The sequence below is a fragment of the Lissotriton vulgaris genome, chromosome 11 (assembly GCF_964263255.1).
Source record: "Lissotriton vulgaris chromosome 11, aLisVul1.2, whole genome shotgun sequence".
Taxonomy (NCBI): Eukaryota; Metazoa; Chordata; class Amphibia; order Caudata; family Salamandridae; genus Lissotriton; species Lissotriton vulgaris.
The window spans coordinates 303,142,002-303,158,913 of NC_141699.1; the positions used below are offsets into that span (position 1 = coordinate 303,142,002).

Sequence of the window (16,912 nt, forward strand, 5' to 3'; positions counted from 1 at the left end):
GATTAGTCATGAGCTCATGGTGGCGTAGCTTAAGCCTCAAGGCCCAGCCAGCCCCTCAGTCTTTGGGAATCTCACTTAGAAGGAAAGAAGTGATGGATGTTGCCTTAGCGAACTACTGTGCTGACAACCACCATTCCCTTTAGGCACTTTTGCCTAAATGCGGCCAGGTGACTCTGTTTATTAATGAAGCGACGTCTCTGATTGCAAGAGCTTGCAGCAACGAGAACACTTTATATTGATGCTCCTAAACATGTACCAGCAACAGTAGTTCACATGAAAGCACTGGCAGCATCCAGTGTCCAATGGGACTGCAGGGTGCACTACTGATAATCAGGAAAGTCAGCAACTCTTGAAGTACAATGAAAGTCTTGCCAGTATACCACCAATGTCTTTCTGACTTGTCTCATTTCAATCCAGTAAAGAACAAACTGGAAAAGGTGATCTGATACCACCAAATGGTGGACTGTATTTGGCCATCGGTCACAAATTGACTAAATGACAAAAATAGATGTAGTCTTGAAAAGTATAAATGTCAACTTTTGATCCCTCTCTCTCTCTCTTTCTCTCTCTCTCTGTGTATATATATATATATATATACATATATATATATATATATATATATATATATATATATATATATATATATATATATATATATATATATATATATATATATATATATATATATATATATATATATATTCACAGAAAAAACCATAGGTTATAGTCCATATATAGTTAGGAATTTGCATTTACAAAACCTTGAAAATTCAATGAAAAAACCATAGGTTATAGTCCATATATAGTTAGGAATTAGCATTTACAGAAACCTTATTTTACTCGCATAAAACCATTGAAATTCCATATATAGTTAGAAGCGCTAACTATATATCGCGCACCCGCAATCCACTGCTGATGATGTCACATATTACATCATTCATGACATGGTCAGTGACATCACTGATGACATCACTGATGACATCTCAAATGACATCACTGATGACATCACTGATCACAACATCCAGTGATTGTATGTGTCTGTAAAGTTTAAATATGTTTTACATATTGAAGAATGAGTGGATGTATAAGTGTCTGGATGAAGAATTTAGTAGGTGCATGACTGACTGTATGAAAGAGTGATTAAATGTGTCTCACTGAGTGCATGGGTTAGTGACTAAACTGTCTTAATTTGTGCATCAGTATGTTTGTTGTTGTGTAAGCTGCTGCATGTGTTGATCAGTAGCTATAAGAGTGGCCATATGGGTTATTGATTGGTTGCCCAAGTATTTGAATGGGAGGCTGAGTGTGTGTGTGGGTGGCTGGGAGGTGCGTGACTCTGTGCATAGATGTGTAAGCAGTTGATTCACTAGGAGTATGAGTTCAAGAGTGCATGTGGAAACAGCTATATGGGCGGTTGACTGTGCATGGGTGTGTTGGTGAGTGAATGGATTTCTCATTGCTACATGTGCAAGTAAGTACGTATGTAAAACACAATACATGTGAGAGTTGAGATATATAAATAACTGAACATAAGAGCCAGTGAATGTGTGAGTGGCTGTATCGATCACTGTGAGCTTGTATCAGGGATTATATAAGAGAATAAATATGTGTTATTATATGTTTGAATAAGTAAGATGTGTATAACTTTATAGTTGAGGAAATGGAGGTGTGATTGATTCTTTGCATGACTGACTAGGTGTGTGAGTAACTCCATGGATGAGTGACAGTCTGTGAGTGTCTGTTTATACTGAGTGTATGTAAGGTTATATTAGAGTCTGAAGAGGTTCATTGTATTATCACATGAGTGATGTGATCAGTGATGACAAATGAGATGTCATCAGTGATGTCATTTGAGTTGTCATCAGTGATGTCATCAGTGATGTCATTTGAGATGTCATCAGTGATGTCATTTGAGTTGTCATCAGTGATGTCATCAGTGATGTCATTTGAGATGTCATCAGTGATGTCATCAGTGATGTCACTGACCATGTCATGAATGATGTAATATGTGACATCATCAGCAGTGGATTGCGGGTGCGCGATATATAGTTAGCGCTTCTAACTATATATGGAATTTCAATGGTTTTATGCGAGTAAAATAAGGTTTTGTAAATGCTAAATCCTAACTATATATGGACTATAACCTATGGTTTTTTCATTGAATTTTCAAGGTTTTGTAAATGCAAATTCCTAACTATATATGGACTATAACCTATGGTTTTTTCTGTGAATTTCATTGGTTTTTTAATAGCAAATATGAAAAGCTTTAAAATGTCAAGTACGTGATAGATAAAAACATTTTCGTATTTATGCACGCTGATGTGCTTTGAACGCTGCACCCCCCCCCCCCCTCCCCTCTTTTGCCTTAGTAGTACTCTCTCTTTGCAGATACTGAAGGGTAGTTAACGCAGGCCTTTACCCCCGTTGTAATCCGTCGTGCCTCCTTGTCTCTCCATTTGATTGATTGTTGTCCAAGCATTTACTGTTTTAGAATTGGTTCTCTTTGGATCATTCTCTATTTACAAACAAGCACAAAGGCGCAATACTCTGTTTAGTCTTTGCAGATAGTGAAAAATCGTGTAAAAAAATAAAAGTAATCGAGCAAAATCAGTAGGCCACTAATTGGATCTCTTTTTGACCTCGCTAAAATAGAAATATTATAAACAACCCTTCATGAGAAATACGAAAATAGTGAGATGAACTGAGCTCCACACCATGAGGGCTGCAAGACAGCTCGGCTCCGTCACCCACCCCGGCCAAAATAACGACAAACCCTATGCAAATATTAAAAATATAGACAACACACCAGCAAAGAAACAGGGTAAAACATTTTATTAAATAACTATTTACATAACGTTGGTTTATAAGATGATGTCAGTAGTGGACCGATGTGTGAATAGGTCGGAAGCAGCACAAGGCGCCAAGATCCGGATGGAAAGTCCTGGATATTGGGTGCCATAGTTCAGAGTTCTGAGTTTGAGCCTTTTTCAATGCCTGTGCTTTGTTGTTTCCCCTCCATCAAAAACAAAAAAAATATATAAAACTGTGCAAAAATACAAAAAAACAAAAAATGTTTACAAAAGCAGTGCTTGTAAGACTGTCTGAAGCTTATTTCCACCTACTGCAGCTTCACTATTCCAAAGTAAGTGAGGGTCGTTTGTGGACCTGACTGCATTTGAAAACAATGTTATATGGTACCTCCCTAAACCGCTTGACGGAGGCCCCCGAGGGGCGGTGTGATGACACGGACTCGGAGAAGACGCTTGGCTCCGACCCCCTCCCCAAGTCTTATAGCACTGGTGTAGCCTGAGATCGCCCCCGACATAGGCGGCCGGCTCCCGGGGTCCGGCGGAACTTTTTACCTTTTGATGACTCTTCTATTCTGGACTTTGTCCCACAATCCGTTTGACCTGAAGACACGCTGTAGTGGGGCGCCCCTTTACCGTTTTAGTTGCCATTCCGCCCGCTTTTGCTACACTGTGCCTCTTCCGCCATTCAGCTGTTTACCGCCCGCTCTTGCGACTACAGCGTCTCGCTCACCATGTAGTTAAGTTGCTCCCGCTCTTGCGGTGCAGCGATAGGCGGCTGCCACAGGACTCTCAAAATGGCGGCCGGCTCTTCGGTTTTGGGCCTGGTCCACTAAAATGGCCCTGGGACACCTTGGAACTCGGACGCTTCCCTGATAAGGCTTGGGTCCCATTCTCGAAAAGCGTCCCCTCAGCCGTGAAGATTCTACAAAAGTCTTGGGGGCCTCCGACTCCCGCAGGCTTCTGGTGGGGAGCGGCTGCCATGATTGCTCGTGGAATGGCCACGACGGAGCTACGAGATGGTAGTGGTCTCATGCTGACGCCAGCTTTAGTCTGAAACATCCAGAAACACTATAGACTACCAATTCGATCAGTTCCGGTAGCGCCCCAACATGACCCGGAAGAGAAGAATTTGCCCTCCCCTCTTTGACTGATGGTTCTTGTTGCCTGTCCCCTCTGTTGTCATTTAACAGAACTTTTTGGACTGCTGAAAGGGGTTGTGTTCTGAACGCTGGTTGGTGGAGACATTTAGACTATATTCTTGACCTACGTTGTCGCGTAATGCGTTTTATGACACGCCGCGTTAGCGCACCCGGAAGTGATCCGAGGCGCGGCGCGCAGCGCGTAACGTAAGCATAACAGGTCATGTGACTTGTTAATAAAACTTTTCATTGGTTCATTTTACTTTTGTTATTTTAATGATGAAAAGCTTGGTCATATGACCTAAAAATTACGCTTTTTATTTTTTTCGAACATTATTTTTTTTTCAAACATATGTTATAATATTCCAGGCTAATGTACTTTCCCGGAAAAAATACAACTATCCTGCAAGTAAAATATATTCCTTTTTCGAGAAAAAGGGCGTTTCTTCGTTCCATGACGGAGCCGTTGAGTAAGAGAGACTCGGCCTGCTGTCTTAGTCGCCGATACGCCTGATTATCAGATTCTTATCGATCACTTTATGTTGCAGAAATGAAAAACACAACTGCCCTTGACCATTTATCTTTACTGCGTTCCTACATATTATACCTTTTATCCGTCATGTAATCGGACTGCTTTATTTCACTTGCCTTTTACTGATTCGAAAACAGTGACTAAAAGTAAAAACTTTACCAATGTAAATACTACTACCGTGTTTTGTTTTAAAAACCTTTATTGTGAAAATATCAGTATACAAATACGGGCCTATAACCACGTGGGCCGGCCACGGAGCAAACTGAAATCGTATATGATGAGGAGACATTTACACTGTAGAGGAACGTAACGAGCGGGCCATTAGGTTGCAAGAACTAAGGTGTCTAACAGTTGCGGAATCGGTGGACGTACATTTTGTAATTAAAATAAGACAGGGCCACTTACAATAACATTTTCTAGATATACATTTGCGGGCAAGGAGTTACGAGTCCCATTTATACCGGCGCCATTTTGGGCGAGGCCGGGCAGGTCCAAGATATAGTCAAAATGTCTTCACCAACAATCGGCCAGACCAGAACCCCTTTCGGCCCTTTATGCTACAAGATGGTGTCTTCCATTCAGAAAATATTGTTGGCAGCATTTTGAAAGGAAAGATAAACAGCCGTTCTCCTAGTGAGTCTCACATTGTTACATTTAGGAAGAATGTTGAAGAATAATATGTGGAAAATCTGAAGCCATTTTTCTACAAACTCTCAATCAGCCTAAGTCATGGGCGATCTTTGTCCACACCAGGGCAATAGTGAAGCTGCAGCAGGTGCAAAGGAGCTTCAGACAGTCTTACAAGCACTGCTTTTCTAAACATTTTTTTGTATTTTTGCACAGTTTTATATATTCTTTTTTGTTTTTGATGGAGGGGAAACAACAAAAAACAGGCATTGAAAAAAGCTCAACAGTGCAGGGCGCCTTGTGCTGCTTCCGACCTATTCACACATCGGTCCACTACTGACATCACCTCATAAGCCAACGGGGCACCCCACACTGACTTTCGGTGCAGCATTGTAGGATGGCCACACCAGTGCGGCAACTTGCTGGACACCACCTCGGTGCCATCCGGATCTCGGAGCGTTCGAGTCACTGTACCGCAAGAGTGACCGGAACTCAGCTGGTCACGCCGTCTTTCGGCGCAGCATTGTAGGATGGCCACACCAGTGCGGCAACTTGCTGGACACAACCTCGGTGCCATCCGGATCTCGGCGCGTTCGACTCACTGTACCGCAAGAGTGACCGGAACTCTGCTGGACCCGCCGTCTTTCGGCGCAGCATTGTAGGATGGCCACACCACTGCAGCAATTTGCTGGACACCACCTTGGGCAACAGTGAAACTGCAGCAGGTGCAAATAAGCTTCAGATAGTCTTACAACCACAGCTCAGAACTCTCAACTATGGCACTCAATATCCAGGACTTGCCATTCGGATCTTGGCGCCTTGTGCTGGTTCCGACCTATTCACACATCGGTCCACTACTGACATCACCTCATAAGCCAACGGGGCACCCCACGCCGACTTTCGGCACAGCATTGTAGGATGGCCACACCAGTGCAGCAACTTGCTGGACACAACCTCGGTGCCATCCGGATCTCGGCGCGTTCGACTCACTGTACCGCAAGAGTGACCGGAACTCAGCTGGACACGCCGTCTTTCGGCGCAGCATTGTAGGATGGCCACACCAGTGCAGCAACTTGCTGGACACAACCTCGGTGCCATCCGGATCTCGGCGCGTTCGACTCACTGTACCGCAAGAGTGACCGGAACTCAGCTGGACACGCCGTCTTTCGGCGCAGCATTGTAGGATGGCCACACCAGTACGGCAATTTGCTTGACACCACCTCGGTGCCATCCGGATCTCAGCGCGTTGTGCTGCCTTCGGCCTATTCGCACATCGGTCCGCTACTGACGCCGCCTCACGTGCCAACGGATTTTCTACGGTTTTTGTAGCCCTATACCGCATAACAGGTCATGTGACTTCTTTATAAAACTTTTCATTGGTTCATTTTACTTTTGGTTTCCTAAAGATGGAAGGCTTGGTCATATGACCTAAAAATAACACTTTTCATTGGTTTAGAACATTTTTTTTTCCCAAACGATGAAAGCCCCACCTTGTTTCTGGATCATTCAGACTGAAGCTGGCGTCAGCATGAGAGCACCACCATCTCGTGGCTCCGTCGTGGTCATTCCGCGAGCAATCATGGCAGCCGCTCCCCACCGGAAGCCTGCGGGAGTCGGGGGCCCCCAAGACTTTTGTACAATCTTCACGGCTGAGGGGACGCTTTTCGAGAATGGAGCCCAAGCCCTAGCAGGCAAGCGTCCGAGTTCCAAAGTGTCCCAGGGCTATTTCAGTGGACCAGGCCCAAAACCGAGGAGCCGTCTGCCATTTTAAGAGCCATGTGGCAGCCGCCTATCGCTGCACTGCAAGAGTGGGAGCAACTCAACAACATGGTGAGCGAGACGCTGTAGCCGCAAGAGCGGGCGCAACTCAGCTAGATGGCCGCCACCTGGGGAGGCCCGTTCACGCCGCCTCCCCCACGCCCCCCCCGGGCCGACGCACGCCAATTTTCGGAGTAGCATTGTAGGATACCAAAACCAGTGCGGCAGTTTACTGGACATCACCTGGGTGCCTATCGTACATGTTGTGTCAGCCATGTGACACTGGACACAGACCGCTACTGACGAGGCCTCCCCCCGCACCACCCGGGACGCCCCACGCTGTTTTTCTGTGCTGCATTGTAGGATCCCTAAACCAGTGCGGCACCCAGGCGACATCACCTGGGTGCCGTCCAGAACTCTGCACGTTGTGCTGCCTTGGGACTATTCGCACAACAGACCGCTACTGACGAGGCCTCCCCCCGCCCCACCCGGGATGCCCCACGCCAATTTTCGGAGCAGCATTGTAGGATCCCTAAACCAGTGCGGCACCCAGGCGACATCACCTGGGTGCCGTCCAGAACTCTGCACGTTGTGCTGCCTTGGGACTATTCGCACAAAAGACAGCTTCTAACCATTGTTGCTTTTTGTGTTGAGAAATGTTTAAATGTTTTTAGTTTTTGTTCCGTTCGTTAAAGTTAGTAGTTAATAAAGTTTTATAACCTTACTTTGTTGGAGTGTTATCTATTTTTTTATAAACGGGTGAATGGGGCCTTGAATCGGGTTATTGTCATGTGTGGGCTTTGGAAGTGTGCTGCTGCAGGATCGGACATTTCAAACTCAAATGCACGTTCTTTTTCTTACCTTTCCGAAGCATGGAGCGCAATAACAGGCAGAGAAAGGGTGATGCACGTGTTGAACACTACCTGACCTGGCAAGTTGCTGGCAGTGCCCCCCCGCCCGCTCCTGAAAGAGGGCACACACACACCGCCGCCCCGAGTACTTCACAAATCTTTAAAAGACCATGCGCTTGTTCATGAGGCTTAAATGGTTTATCACCTCTTCTAGAACCCCTGCATCGACCCTCTGACGTTTCATGGAAAAATTACCTTGTAACACAATACCAAGCCCTGTCAGCTGAAACCCCCAAGGAATCGTGGGGCATATTATCAAGGGGGTTTATCTCCGCTTTTTTGGCTTTAAAAGCCATGAAAGCGGAGATAAAATTATTTCCCTATTACCAAGCTGTCGCTAACACCAGTTAGTGACAGCTAAAAGGAGATAGCGACCATCTTGGGCCCCGCTTTGCATGTCAGTGATACTTATCACTAATGACATGCAAAGTGGCGTGCCAAGATGTTAGCGACTGGAAACAGTCCCTAACATCGCTACCTTCTATTACCAACTTTTGGAGATATTCGCGCTAAGCGCGAATATCTTCAAAATCTAACACCTGCCCTGAGCAGTTCTTAGCCATGTTATCCAATGGGAGGTGGATAACATGGCTAAGAGCATTAGGTCGATAATACATGAATATCGCTGACTTTTCTGCGATAATAGCAAGGTTTATCTGCGATAAAAATCGCCGATGTGCGGCGATAATTTTTGTCTCTAAACAAGTTAGAGACAAAAATTATCGCTAGTTGTTCATAATATGCCCCCGGGTTTTTGCTTGCAGAAATCGGGAGGCGGGAGACTAGCACTGAAATCAGTACTCACACGCCTGAATCAGGAGGATTGGCATGTCTGAATTCTCTACAGCTGGGGCCATAAACTACATCCGCAGGGTTAGGTGATAGCCTGGGACCAGCCTGGCATCTAAAATGGCTGCCGTGCACGACAAAATTGTGGCATTCGAAAAAAGGCAAGATGGCGCAGCCGCTGGAAGAGATGTATCAACATATATCAGCCTCCTCAGCCACCCTCAGGAAACATAGGGGATTAGGATACGTCTCCCGCACCCCCTTATACCTAGTACTTTAATTAACGAAGCACAAAATGGCGAATTCCCGTTTCGCTACCAGTTTGCGGCCCAGTTTGCGGCCCGTGAAGCGCTTCTACCGTGAAAAATCATTTTTTTTTTATTTTCCCCACGGGACCCTTTAATAACCCCAACAACATTCCTAGGGGGTCAAGAGGGGGATACCTTGCCCCCTTTCATTAAATTCCCCCTTAGTTTTTCACCTTTTCTTCTCTCTCGATCGATCCTACCGAGAGACAAGATGGCGGCCGCTCCGGACTGTCACGCAGCAAAAAAAAAAAAAAAAGCTCACGCACAGCCGCTGGAAGAGATGTATCAACATATATCAGCCTCCTCAGCCACCCTCAGAAAACATAGGGGATTAGGATACGTCTCCCGCACCCACTTATAACTAGTAATTTAATTAACGAAGCAGAAAATGGCGAATTCCCGTTTCGCTACCAGTTCGCGGCCGCGCTTCTACCGTGAAAAATCATTTTTTTTTATTTTCCCCACGGGACCCTTTAATAACCCCAACAACATTCCTAGGGGGTCAAGAGGGGGATACCTTGCCCCCTTTCATTAAATTCCCCTTTCGCTTTCCACCTCTTCTTCTCTCTCGATCCTACCGAGAGACAAGATGGCGGCCGCTCCGGACTGTTTAGAATGTTGACAGACACCGGAGAGCCAATCAGCTTTCTGCGCGCAAAGTTCCGATAAGCGAAAAGTAAGCGGACCGGATCGCTGCCCAGAGCGCTGTTACAGATATATATCTTGGTTTGAACGTTAATTTCTCAAAAACTACTGGAGCACATATATTGAGACCTAGCAAAGGCACATCGGGCTAACAGTCCCTACAATTTTGCCAAGTTTCGTGCAAATCCATTCAGCCGTTCGAGCTAAAAGTGAGTCCAACCGCCCTATGGAAAACTCAATGCAAAAAACGCGTTTTGGGACCCCCCTTTTTTCTCAGCCCCCCCTTGACGAAACCCCACCAAATTTTCAGGGGCTGCTCAGAAACAAAAAGCGGATTCCGTCCACAAACGCCAAAGTTATTAGACATAGAATTTTCAAAAGTCCCATAGAGAAAAAATTCTAACTATATATACCTACTGGCGATAGCCAGTAGGTTAGATATATATATATATATATATATATATATATATATATATACTCCACTCGCTCCTCTCATTAAAGAAGACTGCAAGAGACGCTGCAAGTTTAATGAAAAGGTGATCACTGCAATGTTCATATAGGCTCCTCCTAACCAAGTGGCGGAAGGCTCACCTGGTGCAGATTACGTGAGCCCACATTCGTGTTGGGGACTCCTGGTCCCAGAATACAGCAGGCTTGTGATCTGTTCCAGGACGATGGGGTTTCACTTAATATCACCAAGTGGCTCCTTTTCAAACCAGCTACCCTCTGCCATTGCTTCCGAAGTTGCACAGCTTACAGGGCACAAAACAGCAACAGCGTCCCTCAGTGCTGTTCGTGCCTCGATCTTCCCAGCTGCTGGTTGTTAGTTCTGAGGCTTGTGGCGGGCCGTGCAAACCTCCGACCCCTCGGCAAAAATTCCAAAATATATATATATATATATATATATATATATATATATATATATATATATATATATATATATATATATATATATATATATATATATATATATATATATATATATATATATATATATATATATATATATATATATATATATATATATATATATATATATATATATATATATATATATATATATATATATATATATATATATATATATATATATATATATATATATATATATATATATATATATATATATATATATATATATATATATATATATATATATATATATATATATATATATATATATATATATATACAATCCAATCTCTCTCCCAAGCCTTGGAAAAGAGTGTGACCATGCTCATATATATGATAAGAAGAAGGGAGGCCACAACAGGGGAAGCAGTGGAGGCATTTTTATTCTGGAAACCAACAGGATGGCGAATGCATTTCGGAGTATAATCTTGCCTTCATCAGCGCCAGGGGTAAGTGAATCCAGGATGTGAGCATTATACTGGATTAAATATCCTGTCCCGTCCTGCTTTGTGGTAAGCCGCTCCGTCCCCAGGGAAAGTTCCAATCGGATATACTGCACGTAGGACGCTCAATGCATAGGGCCTACATGTCCCAGAATGCTTGGTGATATTCAGGTAGGTATTGCGGGGTGGATTGGCGCTACGATGATACTGTGCCCCCCAGTCCTGTAAGTCCACGAATTCAGGTGTCGCATTGCCTCCCCAGACCGCATCAACCGCCGAGCCTTGGGGATAACTACGGCGGGCGCAAGACTGGAAGTCCACCTCGCCCAACGTGAAGTCAATGACTTCAACACCGCCTCATCTTCTCCCGGGCCAGGAGGTGGGCCTTGGTAATTTTACAGCACAAAGAATTCCACCAAGGCGGAGACCAGCGAAACCAAGGCCAACTTATGGTGCGGGGGCCTCCAAAGCGCGTCTCTGGAAACCGCGCTAGCAATATGCAGAAGAACTCTTCCATAAGAAGAAGGGAGGCCACAACAGGGGAAGCAGTGGAGGCATCTTTATTCTGGAAACCAAAAGGATGGAGAATGCATTTCAGCGTATAATCTTGCCTTCATCAGCGCCAGGGGTAAGTGAATTCAGGATGCGAGCGTTATACTGGATTAAATATCTTGTCCCGTCCTGCTTTGTGGTAAGCCGCTCCACCCCCAAGCAAAGTTCCAATCGCATATACCGCACGTAGGATGCTCAATGCATAGCGCCTACATGTCCCAGAATGCTTGGTGATATTCAGGTAGGTATTGCGGGGTGGATTGGCGCCACAATGATACTGTGCCCCCCAGTCCTGTAAGTCCACGAATTCAGGTGTCGCCTCGCGTCCCCAGACCGCATCAAACCCCGAGCCTCGGGGATAACTACGGCGGGGGCAAGACTGGAAGTCCACCTCACCCAACGTGAAGTCAATGACTTAAACACTGCCCCATCTTCTCCCGGGCCAGGAGGTGGGCCTTGGTCATTTTACAGCACAAAGAATTCCACCAAGGCGGAGACCAGCAAAACCAAGGCCAACTTATTGTGCTTCCCAAGCGCGTCTCTGGAAACCGCACTAGCAATATGCAGAAGAACTCTTCCATAAGAAGAAGGGATGCCACAACAGGGGAAGCAGTGGAGGCATCTTTATTCTGAAAACCAACAGGATGGCAAATGCATTTTGGCATACAATCTTGCCTTCATCAGCGCCAGGGGTGAGTGAATCCAGGATGCAAGCGTTATACTGGATTAAATATCCTGTCCCGTCCTGCTTTGTGGTAAGCCGCTCCGCCCCCAGGGAAAGTTCCAATCGCATATACTGCACGAAGGACGCTCAATGCATAGCGCCTACATGTCCCAAAATGCTTGGTGATATTCAGGTAGGTATTGTGGGGTGGATTGGAGCCACGATGATACTGTGCCCCCCAGTCCTGTAAGTCCACGAATTCAGGTGTCGCCTCATGTCCCCAGACCGCATCAACCCATGAGCCTCGGGGATAACTACAGCAGGGCAAGACTGGAAGTCCACCTCGCCCAATGTGAAGTCAATGACTTCAACACTGCCTCATCTTCTCCCGGGCCAGGAGGAGGGCCTTGATCATTTTACAGCACAAAGAATTCCAGCAAGGCGGAGACCAGCAAAACCAAGGCCAGCTTATGGTGCGGGGGCCTCCCAAGCGCGTCTCTGGAAACCACACTAGCAATATGCAGAAGAACTCTTCCATAGGAAGAAGGGAGGCCACAACAGGGGAAGCAGTGGAGGTATCCTTAGTCTGGAAACAAATAGGATGGTGAATGCATTTCAGCGTATAATCTTGCATTCATCAGCGCCAGGGGTAAGTGAATCCAGGATGTGAGCGTTATACTGGATTAAATATCTTGTCCGATCCTACTTTGTGGTAGGCCGCTCCGCCCCCAGGGAAAGTTCCAATCACATATACCGCACGTAGAACGCTCAATGCATAGCACCTACATGTCCCAGAATGCTTGGTGATATTCAGGTAGGTATTGCGGGGTGGATTGGCGCCACAATGATTATACAACCACTCAGTTTTCTGACGTAAAGTCCCTAAGGTCCGACTCCTCTTCTCAATCTGTGCTCATTATAGGTGTAGCTTTTATTATTTGTAGGATACAATTAAAATGAATCGGAGCAGGCAAGACAGTACTGAGTGATTGGTGGTCTTGCACATCCAGACTAGTCAGAAAAAATTCTGTGCATTTAACATATGGGTCCAGTAGCTATGGCTATGATTAACTGCTAAGGTTGCAGCTCAAACGGTACTTTTATATTTTGTTGGGATTCTTATCTATTGATGGATCATAGTAGGGCAACTATATCCAGCTAAAATGCGTAAAGTGAATGAACGATTATCAAATTAGAACTAGTGTGCTCTGAATATTTTCACATGTAACATGATTGGAATATCGTCATATTGCGTAATGAACATACAAAAGAAATATTTAGTGGTCCAAAGGGATTACTTTGAGTTCCAAAATGTTACTGTGAGATTATCTTCACTTGCTAATTGAATCTGTTGAAATGCGACCAAGTTTGCTACCACATTCACAACGTAGCACTTAAACGGTCTGGAAGCAACAAATAAGGTTCTTTTAAAGGTGAGATATCAAAAACCAAAATGACTTGAAGGAGAGTATACTTACATCAAGATGAGAAAGTGATGCTACTCTTTGCTAAACCTCTCAGGCATAATTTGAAATAGCCCATGGCTAAACAGAACTCATCTCCTCCCCTCTTCTATATCTTGAATTCAGTCATTTATAACGAGTGTGGTTGATATATTGTGTAAAGTTAATTTTGTGCTTGAAATATTTAACCACAAAAAAATCACTACATATGCAAACATCTCTCAAACTTAAAATCAGAAAGTTAGCAAGTGATCCTGAATAGCCCCCAAAATAAACAAATGAATATCCAGAGGAATTTCTGTAATGAATGGAAAAAGGATTGAACAATAGAAACAATAGGTAACCACAGATAATTAAGGTTTTTATGAACACATGGTACCAGGGTGCTTGGGTACATCACAGTTACTGAGGAAAGACAACTCAATTGTTTCAATAATTTGATCAAATGTGTTTGGATTTAATTGACATATGTTGGAGTAGTCGGTTCATGCCAAACAGGAAATGTAAAGCTAGGAATTAAAAAGTAGAAACATACTCTGCTGATTTCCAGAAGTGTCCTGGGTGGGACAGGCGGCGATTCCGCTTTGGCAGTTTCTCCAGCATTTCCATGAGTTTGGTGAAGGTGGGTCTTTCCTCTTGATCAAAGGCCCAACAGAAAAGCAGGATATCCTGTGAGAGAAGAAACAAGCATTTCAGAACTATGAAGAATCAGTCGTAGAACCATAGTACATCATCGTTAATTGCTCGCATTGCAAAATCTGCATACAAGTCTCTCTCCATACTGTAGAAAAGGCTGTATTGCCAGATAATGCTTCACTAGAGAGGCTGATCACTAAGGAGCTTGATTCACAATTCTAGAATAAACTAAGTGCAGCTTCCGTGGACAAAAAAGACATTTAAATTGAAAATTCCACAGAAACTTCATCCATGGTATATTAGAATAGTAAAGTTCATTCATGATAGTGGGAAATCTGCCATGTTGGGTTATATATCTACTGTTATAAGTTTAAGGTAAGGGTGGGAACACAGGAGTTCCCAGTATATGGGAAGCATGATGACAATTGAAAATATTGCCAACACCCACAGTCTCATAACTTTGTGGGTTTTCACAGATAATTCCAAATACCCAATTTCCAATTTTCTCGCCCCAATGCAATTTCATGATCTAAAACTACTCACAAATATGTGAAAGTCGGTCTTCAAATTTGTTGGAAAAGTTCCTGGACCACTCACATGTTCATAGGTTGTAGGCCAAGGGGTTTCACGACAGAGAAAAATTATTTTGAAGTGGTGAAAAAGAAACTATGTACAAAATAACATTTATAAGTTGTTTATCCAGTGCGCAATCTGAATGAGTGCATATGAAGCAAATCCTGGAATTCTTTGTTTGATATAAACATTCAGGACTATTCCTAGGAACATCTGTGAAACCCAAACAACTGAGCAAGAAGTCCAAAAATAGAAGGAAGCCTATAGGAATAGATTTTTAGGTCTGGCATTAGCCAAGTCCTTTTGATTTCTAAAAAATATATATTTACTATATACCTATTTAAAAGGGCTTTCATCCTACTTTCGTCAGCCATTTGTCTGCTGTTGTGTCATTCACATTTTGCTGCCAACCTCTACAGCACACAGCATGGGGCAGGGGTCAGCCCATTTTAACCACTGGTTAACTTAACTTTGATTGACTGCAGTTTACTCTTTCACAAGGAGCACATCCGCACAAAAGCTAGTTCCCTTCTGTAGCAATGTTATTGTTTTTAATTTATTACTTTGATGTTCCCTTTGTGCTTAGAGTCGGATGTGACAGCAGGATGGGTTATACCAGATGTGAGCACAGACCACATTTCAGCTTTATCAGTTGCTGTCTCCTGCCAATGCTGCTGTAAATTCCTTTTGGAGTGCCCTTTATCTGACTCTCTTTCGTTCCCTCTTTCATTTTTCCTTTTCTTTTTTCTTTCACTATTTATTCCTTTTGGTGTTTCTTTCTTCCTTCTTTCTGCTTTTTCTTTCATTCCTTCTATCTTGATTTCCTTTTTCTTTCATTCATTCTTTTTTCTTGTTTTCCTTTTTTCTTTCATTCAATCTTGCTTTCCTTTTTCTCTCATTCTTTCATTCCTTCTTTCTCTCCTTTTCTCATTCCTCATTTACTTTTTCTTTCTTCATTCATTAGTTCCTTCCTTCTGACTCTGATTCCTTTTTCTCTTTGTCTTTCTTTCTTTTACTCTCTTTTTCTTTCTTTGTTTCTTTCTTTGCTTCTATTTTCTTTGTTTCTTTCTTTCTCTTTCATCCTTCCTTTCTCTCTCTTTCTGTCCTACTTTCATTCCTTCTTTCCTTCTATTCTGCTGTCATTCCTTAATTCCTTCTTTCTTGCTTTCATTTCTTCTTTCTTGATTTCTGTTTTTCTATTCTTCTTTCTTTTCCTTACTTCTTTGTGTCTGTTTTTCTATCTGAGTCTTCCTTTCTTTCTCGCCTTTCATTTATCTTTCCTTCCTTCATGCCTTTCTTCTCTTTCATTCTTCCTTGCCTTCTTTCTTTCCTTCTTTCTTGTATTCCTTCTTCCCATCTTTTTGCATTCCATATTGCTTGCCTTCTTTGTTTCTTGCCTTCCGTCTTTGTTTCTTGCCTTCCTTCTCTCTGCTCTTGATTAATTCTTACTCAAAGGCAAGAGGCTGGCCACCAATGGCACAATGATTGGTTTTTTTAGGTCTATGTTAGCTAAGACCTTTTGATTTCACTAAAATGATGTGTATGCCATAGTTACTTGTAGGGCTTCTTTAGCCATACTTAATTCATTTGTCTGTGGTTGTGTCATTCAGATTTTTCTCCAACACACTCTAGAATGCATCATGGGGTAAACGCATTACCCCACTTAACCATTGGCTGACTTTAGTATGAGTCACGGCATGGAATTCTTTCAGAAGGAGAACATCCACACACTAAGTAGTTCCATTCATTGCCAGGCACGACTATGGCAATCTGTGCTTTTTTGAGACCACACATTTTTTTACCTTCATTCAATGATTGTTTTCAATTGACAAATGGCAAGCAGGTTTCCAAATAATAAAGTTTTGCAAAAGCCATGAAAAAACAAAAGAAGAATTGACCAGCACTTGTTCTGAATCATGGCATTGCACATCGGATCCAAAGTTATTCAGAAGAAACAGTTTAAGAGAACAAATCATTTTATAAAGACTTCAAATACATATAATGTTAGGCAAAAGCAGTACTACAATTGTAAAGGACGGCGAATAGACAAAAGTTTGACAGTGTGATTTCTATATATTTCATGAATATAAGGTGCATACAGAGGACACTGCGGCTTGTATACATCTCAAAGGTGCAATTAAAGGCAAAAA

General features: G+C 43.3%; 1 protein-coding gene across 1 annotated transcript in view; it reads right to left on the minus strand.

The window, feature by feature from the left end:
• Positions 1–16,912, minus strand: part of KSR2 (kinase suppressor of ras 2) — a 1,792,292-nt gene that overhangs the window by 26,269 nt on the left and 1,749,111 nt on the right. The window contains exon 20 of the mRNA XM_086943271.1: positions 14,089–14,222. Within this exon, the coding sequence (XP_086799397.1) occupies positions 14,089–14,222 (134 nt within the window). The remainder of the gene's footprint in view (positions 1–14,088; positions 14,223–16,912) is intronic.